Source organism: Leptosomus discolor, chromosome 7 (genome assembly GCF_034619465.1).
Source record: "Leptosomus discolor isolate bLepDis1 chromosome 7, bLepDis1.hap2, whole genome shotgun sequence".
Classification (NCBI taxonomy): Eukaryota; Metazoa; Chordata; class Aves; order Leptosomiformes; family Leptosomidae; genus Leptosomus; species Leptosomus discolor.
Genome location: NC_141397.1, coordinates 36,242,335 through 36,259,968, shown reverse-complemented (window position 1 = coordinate 36,259,968; position 17,634 = coordinate 36,242,335). Strand labels below are relative to the sequence as shown.

At 44.2% G+C, this 17,634-nt stretch overlaps 1 protein-coding gene across 1 annotated transcript in view; it reads left to right on the top strand.

Annotated features, from left to right (window-relative positions):
• DGKD (diacylglycerol kinase delta) overlaps positions 1-16,888 on the top strand; it is a 58,164-nt gene extending 41,276 nt beyond the window's left edge. The window contains exons 13-30 of the mRNA XM_086468652.1: positions 193-287; positions 387-486; positions 641-914; positions 2,776-2,937; positions 3,722-3,850; positions 4,822-4,918; positions 5,824-5,934; positions 6,649-6,745; positions 7,517-7,624; positions 8,210-8,323; positions 8,734-8,868; positions 11,747-11,898; positions 12,657-12,768; positions 12,936-13,028; positions 13,399-13,518; positions 13,850-13,967; positions 15,201-15,331; positions 16,481-16,888. Of these exons, the coding sequence (XP_086324778.1) occupies positions 193-287; positions 387-486; positions 641-914; positions 2,776-2,937; positions 3,722-3,850; positions 4,822-4,918; positions 5,824-5,934; positions 6,649-6,745; positions 7,517-7,624; positions 8,210-8,323; positions 8,734-8,868; positions 11,747-11,898; positions 12,657-12,768; positions 12,936-13,028; positions 13,399-13,518; positions 13,850-13,967; positions 15,201-15,331; positions 16,481-16,570 (2,238 nt within the window). The 3' untranslated portion in view covers positions 16,571-16,888. The remainder of the gene's footprint in view (positions 1-192; positions 288-386; positions 487-640; positions 915-2,775; positions 2,938-3,721; positions 3,851-4,821; positions 4,919-5,823; positions 5,935-6,648; positions 6,746-7,516; positions 7,625-8,209; positions 8,324-8,733; positions 8,869-11,746; positions 11,899-12,656; positions 12,769-12,935; positions 13,029-13,398; positions 13,519-13,849; positions 13,968-15,200; positions 15,332-16,480) is intronic.
• The last annotated feature ends 746 nt before the right edge of the window (positions 16,889-17,634 follow it).

Genomic DNA, 17,634 nt, shown 5'->3' with positions numbered 1-17,634 from the left:
TTTCTGGGTTCAAAATTAGTTTCTTCATCACATTCAGGTCTTCAGTGAGTAACTGAACCCTGGACCACAGAACTTTTCCAGGGCAAAAAGAACCTGTAGAATGAAAGATACTCTCTGGGGAGCCAGGGATACACAGCATATGTTGTAATGTTAGGAAGCAGCACCCTAGTGGCTTGTTTCTGACTGTCACAGGTGCAGAAGATTCTCTTTTATGAAGACTCTGTGGCTGCTCATTTGTCCAAAATTTTGACTTCTGACCAACACTCAGTGGTCATCTCCTCAGCCAAGTGAGTACTTAGAGGACAACTGCTCTAAGTGAAAGTTGCACTGTGAAAATCCTGAGACAATCTTTGCATGACTTTGTTTTCACTGCCTTCTTTGTCTAGGGTGCTTTGTGAGACAGTGAAGGATTTTGTGGCTCGAGTAGGGAAAGCCTATGAGAAGGCAACGGAAAGCTCAGAGGAATCAGAGGTCATGGCCAGGAAGGTAAAATTGGAAAAATTGTTTGGGCTTCTACTTCTAAAGTGGAAAACTGTTCTGTTTTCAGAGAACTAGGACAGCAGCGGTTCAGCAAGCATGAAAAGAATGAGCTACCCAGTCTACTGTTAGTTCTACTCAAATGTGCTTCTTTGCCTTGTAGTGCTCTGTCCTGAAGGAGAAACTGGACTCATTGCTGAAGACACTGAATGATGAATCACAAGCATCTTCATCTCTGCCAAACCCTCCTCCCACCATTGCAGAGGAAGCCGAAGATGGTGATGGGTCAGGCAGTGCTTGTGATTCTTCTAGCGACCGGTCAGTGGGCTCATCATGTGCTGCACGGCCCCAGATATTTCGTCCCAGAGAACAGCTCATGTTGAGAGCCAACAGCTTGAAAAAAGCCATTCGTCAAATAATAGAGCATGCAGAAAAAGGTAACCTGTTACGAGTCCTGCTTGTGACTTGTTACAGGCTCTTGAGAAGTATAAATTTCCTTTATTCTAGAGGGGAGTAGGGTTCTTTATTAAAAACAGCTTTCCTGAGCTGGAGAAGCTATTCAGTAAGCCTAGCTATTTAGTTTCATTATCATTTCTGCCAGGCCCAACTGTTTGAAACATTGCTTGGTAAATGAGCCTGAGGTTCAAGGTGTGTTCTTTCCAACAGGGCTGGTTTAGGAAGTTACTGCCCTCCCACACTCTGTTCATTTGCATTTCCTGTCTGTCCCGACCCGTACCACAAGTGTGTCAGTGCAACCATTTGTGTGGCCTTGCTGTAAAACAGATCTGAAAATATTTGGGAAGAAAGTATTTGGAGTATTTTAACTTGGATTGTTTCAGAAATCTGTTTATAGTAGAGCCCAGCAAAACAACGCAGTGGTACAACTGCAAGAGAGAACAGGAACTTACACTAGATTTGTCACTGAGAAAATGTTATAATACTGCACCTTGATGCAAATCAGTTCTGTTCTGTTGTTAACTTCCTGGGCAGGTGACCCTTTTCCACATCTTGACACTTGGCTCTCTCCAGCCACTCACACCCATAGCTCAAACTTTCATTTCCTTCGAAAGGTATCAGTCTCCCAGTTGTTAGTCATAAACTCAGTGGTCTCATTTAGACCAAAGAAAGTGCTTAGCAGCTAATTACTGGAGATAAAAGCATGGAAGTTGCAGATGTGGCATCCTTGCACACCTAAATGTGCACTATGAACAGCTAAGTAGTAAGTTACTGATGATGGCAATGTTGCTTGAATTTCCAGCACTGCAATGTTGTATACAACCTGTCCTGAAGGTGAAGTTGTATGAGATGATGGAAGTTGAGCAAACATTCTGCTTCTGGTGAAGTGGAGGTCTTGACCTCACTGCTGCCCTACTTTGCTGCTGCTTACCTTATGCCAATTTGCTGTTTGTTGGAGTTCTTTTGGAGCCCAACCAGTATGCTTAATCCAGCAAGAAGAGTTTATATTTATGCTGGGCTAGTGGGTTGGATTGTCTTGTGGATAGTGTTGATGAACTCCAGAGTCAGAACAAGGGAGGGGAAGAGGCTAACAGAAGCGGGGCTTGTCCCCCTGCAAAGGTAGTGAGCTGGTAGATCAGCTCAGCGCTGTGCCCCCTGTGAGGGGTTGCTGGGGAGGAAGGCCTATTGATTACATGCAAAAGAAGTTTTGATTTGTTTAGGCAACATGCTAGCATTTAATTCTTACCAGCTCTTGGGCAAACTCCACTTAGGTTTCAAATGTATTTGCTCAACTTCTCCAAACTGTTTTTCTTCTTCCGAAGTATGTAATCAGATTCTTTCCTTTCTTTCTATTGTTTTTTCACCAACTGCTGTTTTCTTCCTCCTGATTATATGTGTCTAAGTGCCCTTTTCAAGTGGCTTGTCCTATTGCCCCAGTACAGATTAAGCAAACAGAAAACTCCTTCAATTTAACATTTAATGTCCATCTAGTTAGAATTTCTGCCAACATCTAAATAAAAATAAATGGAAGCCATCACCTGTAGCACAGTTTGCATCTTGGGAAGCCTAACTACCAGTAGCATTAAAGGTGGACTCTTCTATTGAGAGCCTCACTGCTAAAGAGCTCAGCAAAGAAAACAGGAGGCTAAGCCAGCCCAGTTCCAAAAGCTCTCCAGAGCAGAGCTTAGTTGAGACAAATGATAGGAAAACTTTTTGATATTCCTGTTCTGTCCTTTAAGGAATCAAGGCCTTTAGAGTCCCATCCTATTGTTATTTACAGCAGTGGGAGGTGTTCCTTGCTAGAAGAGCTGTGGGGCACTCACCTGCTTTCTCTCCTTACAGCTGTAGATGAGCAGAATGCCCAGACCCAGGAGCAAGAGGGCTTCCTTCTTAGCCTCTCAGCCTCTGAAGAGGGCAAGGAGCTGAGGAATGAGGATAAAATCTCCTTGCAGTCATCACACAGCAGCAGCTATGGAGTGTCCAAAGGGAGGAGCCAGCGGAAAGGTACTGCCTTGGGGCTGCCACCATGCAGATCTCCCTTGCAAATTACCATTCTGTTAGTGGTAAAAAATTAAGGAGGTGTTACGTGTATTACCTTCCAAGTTCTGTTTTTCTCTAATTTTTTGAATGACTTCTCTTCAGATGTCAGGCCTTGCACATTTCCGTGCTCTAGCCTGTGCATCATACACCCCGTTTTTCACTACATCTCTGATGGCTGGTCCATGATCTTAGCATACAGAGCCTAGGATTCAGAAATTTTCTTGCACCTTAGCCAGTAATCTGCGTTCTCTTGGCTTTCAGTGCTTGGACAAGGAGGTCTTGAGCATTTTTCATGTCATCTACCTGATGACATTTCCCTGTAAGCCCCTGCCATCCTTTGCAGGCGACAAGAGAATGGAAGCCAGTTTGCTTTAGTAACTGCGTTATGTGAGTAATTTGCTAAGAGTTCCCTGATCACTGCAAATATATTTGGAACTTATCTGAGTATTGATTGGGAGCCAAACATCCTGTCTGTTGTGCTGCTGGCACCAGCTTTTTCTCATCTCCATTTCTAATATTTGCATGTGGCATTTTGGTACCTCCAATCTGTGAGGTTTATGGCTGCACATATGCCACATCTCTGTCTCCTAATGACTGGTTCTGTCAAATCTTTGTTTTATGGTAGCTAGAGTGTTTTGCTGTTGAGTGATTCCTTACCCAGTCTTGCTGCTTGGGCTGTGCTGCTACGTGCTAGTCTGAATTACAGTGTTTTGTTTGTCAATAGCCATGTTTCTGTTGTGTTTTACAGTGTCCAAGTCTCCTTGTGAAAGACTAATAAACAAGGGAAGTTTGTCACTGGGCAGCTCTGCGTCTCTTCCTCCCCAGACAGGAAACCGCGACAACTTGCCAATGCTGAACACAAAAATCCTCTACCCAAGTAAGTGTAACACCCACCACTTCCCATTGAGGCAGCCAACTGGAGTAAGGGTGACAACAGTGCAGGCTGCAGACTCTGCACGAAGACATGAAATTGTCCTTCCTGATGTCCTTTTGTGCAGGGTCCACTTGGAGAGAAATCCCTTTGTGGATGACTTTCCACTAGGGCTGAAAAGGTAGAGATTTGGAGGGAGCTGTAATAGTTTCCAGTTTGTAGCTGAGACCTAGACGCAGATTTTTAACACTGTGCAGTGGCAGAATTTAGATGCCAATTACAAGGAGATACTGAGCTCAAATTAACCTTGAGAAGGCTGATAGCATACTGTTGAGAGGGGTTTCTGAAGAGTGGCAGCCATCGAATTGGGAGCAGCATTCCCTTCCTGGGAAGGCTGAAGTCACTGGAGGTGCACGGATCCAGAATTCCCACCTCCCGTATCTTGTGTAGCAACTTCTCCCCATCACTGTCACACTGTCCTTCCACCTCTTCCACCAAATCACTCGTTCAAGTTGTTTCTTCTGGAAGCAGGTAATTTCCTTTCTTTCTGACAAAGCTACTGTTGTGGGTCCCCAGGTAATAATTTAAGAAGCAGGAGGCAGTAATTCTTGAGTTGTTCTTGAGAACTTCTTTCCTACTACTCTCTCTCTCCCCTTATTGAAACAAGGAAGTTGCTTGTTTCACCCTGGAACAAAAAAGATGCTGCAGTGAATACGCTACTGTTTCCCATTTCCATGTGTCTGTATAACTGTGCTGCTGGCCCTGTCAATCAAAAACCCTGCAGGCAGCCCCAGAAACCCTTCTTATCAAGAAAGCTAAGCCTTCTGGAGTGGAAGAAAGCACCATTGATATTTGCTTTCCACAATGAGTGACAAGAATGAATATATTCTGCCCTGTTGTCTTGTCTCCAAGATTGAAGTTATCTGTTTTCTGCTTATTATTAATCACACTCTTCCCTGTGGTCAATTTTCCTACAGATATCCGTGCTGGCATGTCTGGTTCTTTGCCTGGGAGCTCTGTCATCAGCCGATTGTTGATCCATGCTGATCCCTTTAACTCTGAGCCTGAAAATCTGTGAGTATGCCCAGGAGGTTGAAGGGAGGGAGTGGGCGTTTCCAAATGGACCTCAGCAGAGAAGCAGATTAGTTTATAGAGCTAAATAATGGACTGCAGCAGCCCGGAATTATGTAAATGAATTCATATGCTGAGTGCCAGTGAGGATCAGCTTATGCAGTTATACATGCAGTGACACGTCTGACTCATGGTAGATTTTTTAGGTGAGAATGAAATCTAGATCAGTGTTCTCCCTGCACTCAGAGATGACTCTGGCTTCCAGTTAATAGACAGCAACCTGTGAGAGAATCAGTGTCTCTACAGCATGGAGGCCCAAGAAAGGTCACGGGCAGGCCGCAACAGGGGAAGCAGTTGGGAAATATGATGTGAAGACTTTCTCAGGCTGTTTCTGCTAAACTGTTTAACAGTAAAAATCCAATGATACAGACTTGTAAGTTTTTTTTCATGGGGTTCAGTGCCCCTGAGATGAGTAGCTGATACTTTCGAGCTCATTTGTCAGGCTCTCTGTAGGTAACACCATATATAATATATAAGTAAGCAGTTAGCATTGCTAATGTTTTGTGCAATCTTTTACCCAACGCCAGTGACTAGCAACATAGCTTTTTGTAAATGAAGTGTAGGCTGCTTAATATGTTTCTGTGGCAAGGGGAGAACTGCTCTGAAAATCTTATGGCTGTGAAGTCTTATGGACAGAGGCTGCAGACCAAGGAACTCTGCTCAATAGCCACTTTTATAGTATTTTTTGTGGGTTTTAGGCAGTGTCCACCAGTATTTATCAGAGCACCTTGGCATACAGCGTTCTTGTTCTTCACCTTTTTATGCTAGAGAATTATGAGGTGGCCAGAGGGGGCATGTGAGATGTATTGTAGACTTATGAATTGGAGTTTTGTTCTTCTGTTTGACAGTGAATGTTACACAGAGAAGTGTGTCATGAATAATTACTTTGGAATTGGACTGGATGCAAAGATTTCTTTGGACTTCAACAACAAACGTGATGAGCACCCAGAGAAATGCAGGTGGGTTTGGCTTTGGCTGACTTTTGGATACTGCCAGAAGTGATTGAAACCACTTTGTGTTTCTGTGCAAGCCAATGGTATACAAGTGTGCTGAATAGATACATTGTCAGACTTGTCTGCATAATACTCCTTCAAGGCTTGAAATCATGATGGAGGAGATAAGTTACTGATTTATTACTGATTCATTATTCTGTTGTGGCTACTATAAGACCTTTGAGTAGCTATGTTGATGTGCATTTAGTGCCTTGGTTCTATTTGTTTCGTGATCTCACAGATTTTTCTCCTGGGCCTGCTATTTAGCTATGAGAGAAGCACATCTCAGCTCTAAATGCCACGGAGGCTGGTTTTGGCCTTGATGCTAACTTAGTACAAACCACAGGTTTTCGCCTTTTGAATACCTGAGCAACTACAGGATGCTTTGCGTAGCCTGGGATTGGTCCACTTGCTATACTTGAGCTAATATGGCAAAACACTGTTGATGTCTTGCTGTATAAGATTGACAAGTTCTGTGCCAGGGGAATCTGTGTATTTAAAGGGGAGTGGTGTCCTAACACAGGCAATGACCATTTTGAGTGCTTGACCATTTTGGAAGCAAAGCATCTTTGTGTTTTAGGACATAAGAGGTACCATTTCAGTGTGAGGGTTTTTTCCTTCTAATTGAAAAAGGTAAATGCCTATGCTAACTTTTTTTCTCTTAATGATTTTCCTGCTTAGAAGTCGTACTAAAAACATGATGTGGTATGGAGTATTGGGGACCAAGGAGCTGCTACACAGAACATATAAAAACCTGGAGCAGAAAGTCTTGCTGGAGGTGAGGAATTAGCATGCCCTTCTGTTGCTAAAACTGCCTAATTGCATCTTCTTCAGGCACTTTGACTTTGGCATGGTGATTCTATGTGGCGGCATTAGGGTGTTTCCCTTGCCTGCCTGATAAAACGTACTTGCTCTGTCTCACCCTGAGCTAGCTGAAAATGGCTTTTCCTGGTTCTGGAAGCTAACTTGTATTCTCAGCCTGTAAGGGAAGTGTCATCCTGCTGGAAAGTATTAGCTGTCCCCAACTCAGTATTCAGCATAAATAAGGTTGTTATGTTATATGTGGTATCTCATGTGAACACAACATTTTAGATAGTAGGTGCAGCAGAAATCTCTCAATGTAACTATGCTATAATGTGCATCAGACTGGAAGAGAAATATTCCTGTATAGGCCACGTACAGCATAAACAGGTAGCTTGCAGGAAGAGACGTTCATTGCAGCAGACCGCATAAGTATTTCAGAATTTTTATTCCCCTTTCTGGAGGAATAAACCAAGAGGCTTTGTGAAGCCTCTCAGGTGTGCCCTACTCCTGTTTGGGGAAAAGAAACAGCAGTATCCCTCTAAAACCACCCTCTGCTAGAGGAGCGGTGGTTCATGAGGCATGAATGGATATATTCTATTCCATTAGGTCATGAATAAACTGAAAAAAACTGAATGAATTTATTACTAAGCTCTGCAGGCTGTTTTTTGTTCTTAGAGGATATGCTCTGGCAGGAGGGACTCTTTCCTGCTGTGCTGAGAGTAATGTTGCCTTCTTTTCTGTGTAGTGCGATGGGAGGCCAATCCCTTTGCCCAGTCTCCAGGGAATTGCCGTGCTTAACATTCCCAGCTATGCAGGAGGCACAAACTTCTGGGGGGGAACCAAGGAAGATGATGTGAGTATTCTGTAAGGCAGTCCAGGAGATGTTTTTACTTACTGTTGCTTTTGAAGTCATAGCCCCTGAGGATAGTGCTTGGAAGAAGAGGGCAAGGGGCCTATCTGCACGTACTTTCTTTGAGAAGTGGATAGGATACTGAAGTCCAGTCTTCAGCAGCTTTGTACCCAAGCAGTCTGTAGTGATTCCAAAAAAAATACGGATGCTGTCCTGAGAGTTTGACTTTCAGGAAGTGCTTTAGATTGACCTTCTCCTCTCAGACTGCCTGAGAAGTAAAGTCCCTTGAAGACAAAGATTAGATTAGTTAGATCCAGTCAGAAACGTATTATGTGAAATAAAAAAGTGCCTACTCTCATAAGAATAATTAATGTCTTGTAGCCTACAGCCTTTGTGTTAGCTGCCATTGGAAGCACAGTAGGACTATCAAGGCTCCTTTTTCTCCCTGCTAGCTCACTGAACATCTTCACCTTCTAGCCTCATTGTTAATTTTATACAGATTAAAAAGCACAATTGAAAGCCAACCTCCAAATCGTCTCCAACAGAGCTGTATGTCAACTGAATTCTCTCTCCCTTGTATCTGGCTAGACATTTACAGCCCCTTCCTTTGATGACAAGATTTTGGAGGTGGTAGCAGTGTTTGGTAGCATGCAGATGGCAGTGTCAAGAGTAATAAACCTACAGCATCACCGGATTGCACAGGTATCATTTGCTTTTGTGAGCTCTTCTTGCCTCCTCCATCTCTAGTTTGTGATTTTTATGCGAATTTCAGTCAGTAAAGCCCTCCTTTGTGTGCTCCCTTGTACATGGAAAGAGCATCCACCAGGGCTGAAAATGAGCATGTCCAGGGGCGATTTGGGCATGGAATTGTTTGCTAGTGTTCACTGTGGTAGGAGTTAGACCAGCAATTCATCTACAGATTTGTAGTCCAAGGACACAGCAAATGGTCCCTGCTGCACAAGGGCGAGGCATGCTGTGCCATCCAGGCATGTGTGCTTCTCATAGCACCAAAGCTGCAGTACCTGGGGAAGTGCTTTGTCGAGAAAGAGAATGGCTCATGCTTTTGAAAAGCCAACATTTTATTGCTTCTCTGATGCAATCACATCTTGCAGTGTCGGACGGTGAAGATAGCAATCCTGGGAGAAGAGGGCGTTCCTGTGCAAGTGGATGGAGAAGCCTGGATCCAGCCTCCAGGTTACATTTGGATTGTTCATAAGAACAGAGCACAGACCCTCACCCGAGACAGGGTAAGAGCAGCCTTGCATACTGTGCGTGTGGTACACACATGTTCCAATGTCACATACTCCTGGAGAGCATGGCAGTGACCGCACGTCAGAGTTTATCTTTATGAATGTAAGAAGCGTATTTTGCTACATGCCATAAGACTTTTTGGAAAGAACATGATTAGACTTGCATTCACCACTTGGGAAATTGTTTAAATAAGGTTGTTAATCCACGCTTAATTTGCTTCCTTTTCTAGATGCCTTGTGACAGCTTTTCTCAACTTGCTTGCATGCTCTTTTTCCCACAGGATGCCTGCCTTATGGAATGCTGTTGATTGTCTAGACTCAGCTGTTCAATATTTTAATTTCTCATTATTGTTCAATACGTGGCTTATTACCTCATTGACTAAGTAAAGCAGTGTTTTATTCAGCAGTGTGTGTCTGACTAATCTCATAACTTTCAAATATATCTGATGAGTACCAGCACATAAGCCATTTTACTGTATTACTGGATGGTGGTAAAGGAAGGGATAAAGGTTTTGCTGTGGCACAAACAGGCTTTATGGTTTGTCCCAACTCTGTAACTGTCCATGCATAAACAGTTCGGTTGATAGCAGCTCTTAATACTTCCCAGCATAGTGTCCCTTTACCCAGCTTCCAGAGCAAGTTGTCCTCTGCAAAGGACTCACCTGCTGAATAACAGGAAAAGAAAGAACAATGAAGAGGAAAAAGTGAAAGCAGCTTGATACAGGCTTGAGGCACATTGCCTGGCAGGAAGTTACAAGTATGTTGGTATGAAAAGGAAGCAAAGGTGTGCATACAAAGCCCCTGTTGTGGTAGGACAGGGCAATACCCGAGACCCCTTGAGCTGGGAGAGAACAGTGGATATTAATCATAGAATCATAGAATGGGTTGGGTTGGAAAGGACCTTTAAAGGTCATCTAGTCCAAGCCCCCTGCAGTGAGAAGGGACACCTTTAGCTACATCAGGTTGCTCAGAGCCCCGTCCAACCTGACCTTGAATGTTTCCAGGGATGGGGCTTCTACAGCCTCTCTGGGCAGCCTGTGCCCAGTGTTTCATCACCTTCATCATGAAAAATTTCTTCCTTATATCTAGTCTAAATCTGCCTTCTTTTAGTTTAAAACCATTACCACTTGTCTTGTCACCCCTTGATGCAAATGTTGTGGAGAGGAGGAGACAGGAATAGTGCACATAGTCTTTCCTGGAGGGTAAGAGAGCTTCTGCAATGTCACACTGAGACTTGGAGGGGCAGTGACTGAAAGAGGTAGCACAGACAGCAAGGGAGAACAGGAGTCCTGCTGTAAAGGTGGGAGGGAGAAAAGGAGAGGCAACCTACATGTGGATATGGTGAGAAAGGTGGAGTGAAGCAGAAGAGGTAGATTGGACACAGAAGTCACTAGTGAGTGTGCTGTGTGTTGGGCCATCTGAGGCCATGGCTATGATTGTGCCATCCCACTCCTCATTGCCTGAAAATCTGGTTTTGTGGGCATGATATTGCTGCTAAGGAAGAGGTTCCAGTTTTGCAGAGCCAACATTCAGCTTTTGTCTTGATGGTGGGCTTACCCTTATTTTTCCTGCTGTCCTTTTGATCATCATTGCACACCCCTTCCTTCATAGAGCAAATCTGTTATGTGCAGTAGATGAAGTGTGGTCTTCTCTTCATGTGTGTGACCCTGTACCTTTGGTAGCATTTTTTGAATGTGATTTGGGATATTTAGTTTCCTAAACTGAAGATGGAAGAACTCAGATTCTCTCATGTTGCCTTATCTGGACCACTGAAGAGTCATCAGCAAGGCTGAGATCAGCAGGTAGCTTGCACTAAGCTGACAGAGCCTGGTTTTGTCCTGTGTGAGGAGCAGTAGGGGAAGGGAATGCTTTACCACAGGACTTCACAGGTATTTGCAGATGGAAGAGGATGGTGTGTCCCCACAACCTTGGGTCGTCCCCAAAGGCCAGTTGTGTTCTAGTGGACACTGGCTTTTCTGCTCCATCCACCTCCTCTCTCTACCCTTAGTCCTGTGCTCCTTACCTAGTCTGTACTCATCTCATTTGACTGCCCAGGCCTAGGATCCAGGACTACCATTTTCTTTCCCTTTCCCATCCATGCATCACAGTCAATCTTCTTTCCTTTTCTGGCTCCCCAAATGCTGATTTATTTTTTTTTCCGTGAAAGTTTTGCACCTCTGCTTGTTATCCTCATCTTCTTCTCTGAATTATCCTTCCTATTTCAATCTTCCCCTCCCATAATCCCTTCTCTTGTCTAACCTTCTCTCCTGCCATTTCTTGCACTCATTGATCCCTCTGTCCTTGCCCTGAGGCTTTGTGCAGCAGTTTTCATTCTCACCATATCCAGTTTTGATCATTCTGCATTACATCTGTTTTGCTTCTTCTGTACCACTAGCTGGTGCCAGCAGGACTATCAGTAGGGGCGCAAGTGGGACAGGTCCTAGCTCTTGAGTTCAGCTGCTTGTCCCACCAGTTACTGGGGAAGTCCAGTTTACTTCCAGATGAGGAGGAGCATTGAATGTTTTTAATTTCGAGCTCTGAGAGGTCACAGTAATACTGAAGTGTAGAGGCAATGTAGCTACTTAAAGAAAAGGCTGCCACCAGTAGGGAATTGGTGGATTTTGTTCCTCTGGCCCTCAGAACTGGCGTAGCAATTTTGACTAAAACTAGGCTTAAGCAAAAATTAAGCCAAGGCAAGCATGTGACATGGAAAACTTCAGCCCAGACAGCTAGTTAGCAAAGTTACAAGCAGATGAAGAGCTGGGTCCTGCAATGAAAATCTATGCCAGATCTACATGTTTTACAGGCGTAGGCACAGCCATTTATTTATAGAAGCTTTACAAGATATCTGATAGTTTGCTTGCTTTGTTTTTAGGCATTTGAGAGCACCCTGAAGTCCTGGGAGGACAAACAGAAATGTGAGTTGTCCCGACCCTCATCTTTCTCTCTGCAACCAGAGATCATGTCCGAAGAAGAATCCACCCAAATCAACCAGTTTGGTCAAGCTGCAGGTGCTTTGATCCACAGGTGGGACTCAGTTTGCTTTTGGTGAATAGAGCCCTCCTTTGGTACCTGAAGTTCTTGTCCTGTTCCCTGTTCCTGGAGATGTTTCTGTTCACTCTTATCTTCTGCAGTGCTGGTCCGTGTCACTGGGGGTAGCATCATTCATTATGCACTGTTCCAGCTGCACAAGGACTGGAGTCAAATAAACTTTCTTAGGTCATTCTGAACAAAATATGTTACTTTCATGAGCAAACATGGATCCTTTAATCCTGAAAGAGCCCGTTATCTTTTAATATAAATTGTTTTTATCAGAAATGAAACAAAGGCCTCCCTAGGAGCTCAGATGACAAGTTGCAACCCTGATTCCCAGCAGAGATTTCTGGAAGTAGTCACTGTATGCTCATCTTCTCATCCTTTAGTGAGGCATTGAGCTCCTTGGTGTGGGCCTCTGAGAGAAAATGCCCAGAGTGTTAATTAAACTGCCATATGTGCAGCTGCCTTTCACATCACTATGGCTGTACTAAAATGTCCCGATCATATTTAAAACTGATCCCAGCTTGTGTGCGAAATTGAATATGCACCTGGAGATGTGCATGTGAAATCTGCCTTGCTTTGCCTACGCATGCTCACTACAGCAGGGGACAGTTGCCCTGCTTTGCCAGAGGCTGTGCTCCTCCCATGCTTTATCTTATCGCTCAGATGGGTATTAAAAGGAGATACCCAGTCAGAAAAGATCTCCTGCTTTGAGCATATGCTGATGCGATCTGTAATTCTCTCTCTAGCATTCGGGAAATAGCCCAATCCTATCAGGACATGGAACAGGAGCTTGCCCATGCTGTCAATGCCAGCTCAAAGTCTATGGACAAAGTCTACGCTAAATCCAAGTCTACAGAGGTACTTCACTCACTTGGCATCTCCTGTTTTTGTCCTCGTTCCATAGCTCTTGGTTTTCCTTTCTGATTGACCAAAACTAGGCCTTGCTTGTCTCAGACTTCTTCCTTTTGACTGCTTAGACCTCTGCATTTCCAGGCTTAATTTGCGCATGAATTGCTTCCCTCCAGGGTCTGAACTGCAGCCTTGTTGTAGAGATGGTGAATAATGTCAAAGCCCTGCATAATGAGACAGAGCTGCTGCTGGCGGGCAAGATGGCTCTGGTAAGAAGCACAAAGCAGGAGTAAAGCAGCCTCTCACTTTCTCTCCTCTCCTACTGTTGCCTTGGCAAGCAACGTTTTGCTGGTCTTGGGCTTCTTTGTCTTTGTAACAAGTCAGTTTAACTGTTATCATCCAGGAATTAGGATGGTGTTGCTACATAAGCATGATGAGCAGTCAAGCTAGCTTGCATGGAGTTTGGAGCTCAGAAAAGATGAAAATTATTAACTTGGTAATGTCTGGGCAGTGTGCCTGCTGTGCACTTCCTTTTAAAAGGAGGGACTGCTTTGTTAGCTAGGAATTTCAAAGCAAGGGCCTGACTGTGTGTTCCACCATATGGCTTTTAACTCTGTTTTGCTTCCATTTCTGATCCAGCAATTAGATCCTCCACAGAAGGAGCAGCTCCAGGCAGCCCTGGCAGACATGGACCTCCAGCTGAGGAAACTGGCAGACATCCCTTGGCTGTGGCAGCTTATGGAGCCCTGTGATGAGGAGGTGAGGAGGACCGAGGCTATATTTTGCTAGCTGTTCTCTTTTTCACTAGTTGGCCATGAGTGTTTGACTTCCTGTGAATATATGACTGATGGGAGAAAAAAATCATTAAGAAAGAAACTTGACTCCCTAGGGCTAAAGGAAGTAATTTCCTGCTAAGGTTCCTTGCCTGACATGGAGTCAACTTTCTCTGTTTCCTTTCCTGTCTTGATCAGAATGAGTTTAGAATTTTTTTTTCCTCTCCTACAAGGTTATGGAGCTGAGCTTGATAGTACTCGTTGCTCTTGGTCCATTCCAATCAATTTATGACTGTTTGCCTGATTTTGTCTTACAGAACCAGATGCTGGATTATTCTAAACGCAGCCGCAGTGGCAAATTCCGTCTGGTGACCAAGTTTAAAAAGGAGAAGAACAACAAAAATAAGGAGACCCATAGTAGCATGGGATTGCCGGGTACCAAGTCTGCTCATTCATTGTGTCTCTTTGTCACATCAGTGTGGTCACACCACTACCTATTCTCTGTCTGCTTCCCCTCACGTTCTCTCCTGTTTCATGTGCATCTGCCTTTTCTTGGAGGTCAAGTCTGTCTTTTTCGTGTAGCAAAGTAGCTTATTGCTCCTTCTGTCTAAGTTATGGTCCTGCAGTACCACGCAAATATTCCTGAGCAGAAACAGGAGGTACCCTCTGAAGAATTCTGCCTACATCCAGACATTTTCAGGGATATTTTAGGGGATGCTTAGCAAAGTGATTTTGAGGATTTTGGCATTTTGGTTATCAAAACGACTGTGGGGCCCAAGTCTGCATAACTCCAATCTTTTCACTGCTAATTCTTTGTGATATGGTTAATGGTGTTTTTCTCATTGATTCACCCTTAGGCTTTAATCAAGTTTCCTGTCTAATTGGCTGGGGATCAGCATTACCACAGGGGTACCCTGACCTTTAATCTTATTGGTCAGTAGAAAAAAACTGGCCATGAATCAACAAATTGCTATTCAAGACACTTTCTCTCCAGTTGGGTTAGTTGATTTTTGGTTTATACTCTCCTTATGAAGATTTTCTTCTAAAATTCAGAAGTACTACCTGTTCTGTGGTCTCCTGAGTCCTGTCCTGTGCCATGGAATTGTGGGTACAATCTCCTGTCTGACAGGCTGGTGCTTATTCATTGCCTCCCAGAAATTTGGAACTTTGTTATTCTCTTATTTAGAGGCTGTGCAAGAAGGTGGAAATACAAACTCTTCCTCTCTCACTCAGACTTGGTGGAGAGAGGTTGCCATTTTGTTTACTGAGGAGAAGTGCTTGTACGTAATAGCAAACTAATCTGTGCTTGATTCTTCACGATGTATTTTATGGTTGTTTTGTGAGCAGAGGAATATCAATGATTTATTCTTCTTAAACGTGGGGGTGAACTCTAAAAAGCATATCCAATCCCATCAAAACAAACATGCACTTCCTCCTGGCTTTACTGCAGCCAGCCTCTGCTTAAGAGAACACTTCTTACCTTTCTCTGCCCTACCTCCTTCGTTTGAGGCTGTAGGTCATTATACAGTCCTTGCCCTCCCCTTGGTTTGAGGCTGTGGTACTGCTTGCCCTCCTTCTCTGGCACTGAATGCTGATGGTGTCCTTACCTCTCACTGTCTTCTGGGATTCTGGGTACTCAATGCACTCCTGCTTTTCCATCTCTAACAGTTCACCTCTGGGGAACGGAGGAGGTTGCGGCCTGGCTTGAGCATCTCAGTCTTTGTGAGTATAAAGATATCTTCATCCGACATGACGTCCGGGGCTCTGAGCTCCTGCACCTCGAACGGAGGGACCTCAAGGTACTTTCATGATTGGCTCATGAGAAATAGCCAGCTGCATCTGCATGACCTTCTGTGCTGAATGTGCTTGGAAGTGGTCTTCCCGCTGTTCATTCCACATGCCTTGGCAAGATGAACTGGTTCATTGCATCCTCATTCTGTTTTCTCACCATTTCAGATCACCTGATTTTTAATAGCACGGAGGTAGAACAGCTAGTTGAGAGACCAGCTGTCCAGTTCTGCCACAGCTTCCTAGAGACATAATACAGTCCAGATTGCAGATCATGTTCTTGAGAGTCTCTGATTTTAATGATGGAATAGAAGTCTTCAACTTCTCAGCTCCTGTACCATTTTTGCAGAACATACTGTGATTGTGAAAATCTGGTTCTTGTGTTGTAGTGAATGGACAAATAGATCATCGCACTTCTTTGCTACAAGAAAAAAAATCACTGTGGTCTTTGATGAGGCTGCTAGATGGAGAGAATCTTTTCACATAGTGCTTAGTAACCACATTGCATAACTTTGCGTCTCCTCACCAGGAGATGCTTTCTTTAAAGAGAAAAAATGAAAGTGGTTGTTCTTTGCATGTGTGAGAGACTTGTGTCATCATTCTGGTGACTTGCATATAGCAGAAAAATATTTTGTTGTAAAGTAGTGCATGGCATTTGTTGAATGCCCCTTGGGTCTTCATTTGCGATTTTGACCATCTTCCTGTTCTGAGGTTTGCTGTAATCTTTGTCGCTGATTCTTCTGCATGCCATCCAGCTGCAGCCTGTGTTTTGTTGCATGGTACCCAAGTGTTCACGCATTTGTTTGATGTGACTGGTTGGTTCTTCCTGTACGTTTTGGCTACTGGAATAGGTCCTTGAGATCTGTATGCTCTTTCTGTTCTCTTGCTTTGGCCTTTAACAGTCAAAGCAATTTGCATTTCTGGCTAATGGTCTGTAGTTGTTTCTCTCCGTTGCTCTGTGCCTGTTCATTACCCTGTTGTGCTCTGCTAGCTTTTTGACACGTGGTTTGAGGTCCCATATATAACAATCAGGTTTGTAATCTCTCTGGTTCGTTTCCTCCTCTCTTTGTAACTGCCTGACTAGTTCATAACCATTGCTTGTCCACCTGGAATTTCCCCCCTGCCCTTCTCCTAAGGTAAGGTTTTCTCTTTTCTTCTAGGACCTGGGTGTGACCAAAGTGGGTCACATGAAGAGAATACTGCATGGGATCAAGTTGCTGAGCCGGAGTACACCTGCCAGCGAGGTTTAGCCTCTGTTTTCACAGCCTGTGTCTACCATTCCCCCTAACCACACAGCAGTCACCTCACAGAGCAGATGTGCTCACAACTATACTGAACAGCCAAATTGTAGCTGTTCAGAGCTCATATCAACCAAGCATGGTGCTACCTTTTTCCTGTGGGGTACGGCTGCATCCAGTGGAGAGGCACCTTATCTGCAGTCAAGCAGAGCCTCCCGGAAAAGAACTCGCTGTTTGAAGAACCATGTCATCCGACATGGAAAGTTGTGGTTCCAGTGGCAGTGCAGGACTCCTGAGAATTGCAACACAGCTACCTTTACTGGATAACTTCATCACAGTAGAATTTTTCAGGGCAAAAGATATATTGGCCAGTCTTAGTTCAGGAGCATCTGACAGTCTTTTCAGACCCAGAACTTTCTTTCTCATCTGTGTGTCGCACCTGTATTGTGAGCATTTAAGTGGGACAAAGCTTGTCCTCGTGTCTCACTAATCCCTTTTTAATGCACCTGTAGTTGCATGCATTTTGCATCAGAAATTCAAAGCCAGTACAGACCTCTTGCCGATGAACACCCAGTGATTCTTACTCACTTATGCCTTGCAACAAACAATGCATGTAGTTCAAACAGCGGTTCGCAGTAACTTGTGGGGTCTTCCACTTGGCCTGGCTCTCCTCTTCCAGCCAGTGGTAATGGCACAATCTTTAGGTTTTCAGGCATCACAAACAATTGTTCAGAAATTCCTGGCAGTAAGAAAAGACAAAATTCTGGAGAGCCTAAAGATTAGAGTAGATCAGCTCTGACATTCCCCCTTCTGAATTCATCTTCAGGAGACCAGATGTAAGGAAGAGGAACGCGAACTAGCTGTTTGGGCTGTGTGAGAAATGTGATGTAATGGAGTGAGAGATGTAACAATTTGCTCTGTCTTGGTGAGGCGAGCAGCATGACTGGCAACAGCCAGGAGCGGCTTCCTGCCCATTTAATGCCACCTTTGTGGCCACAGACAACAGAGCTCTTTCTTAACTTCACCTTGCAGTGCGGAAAACTATTTCTGTCACAAAAGATATGATTGATCTGTAG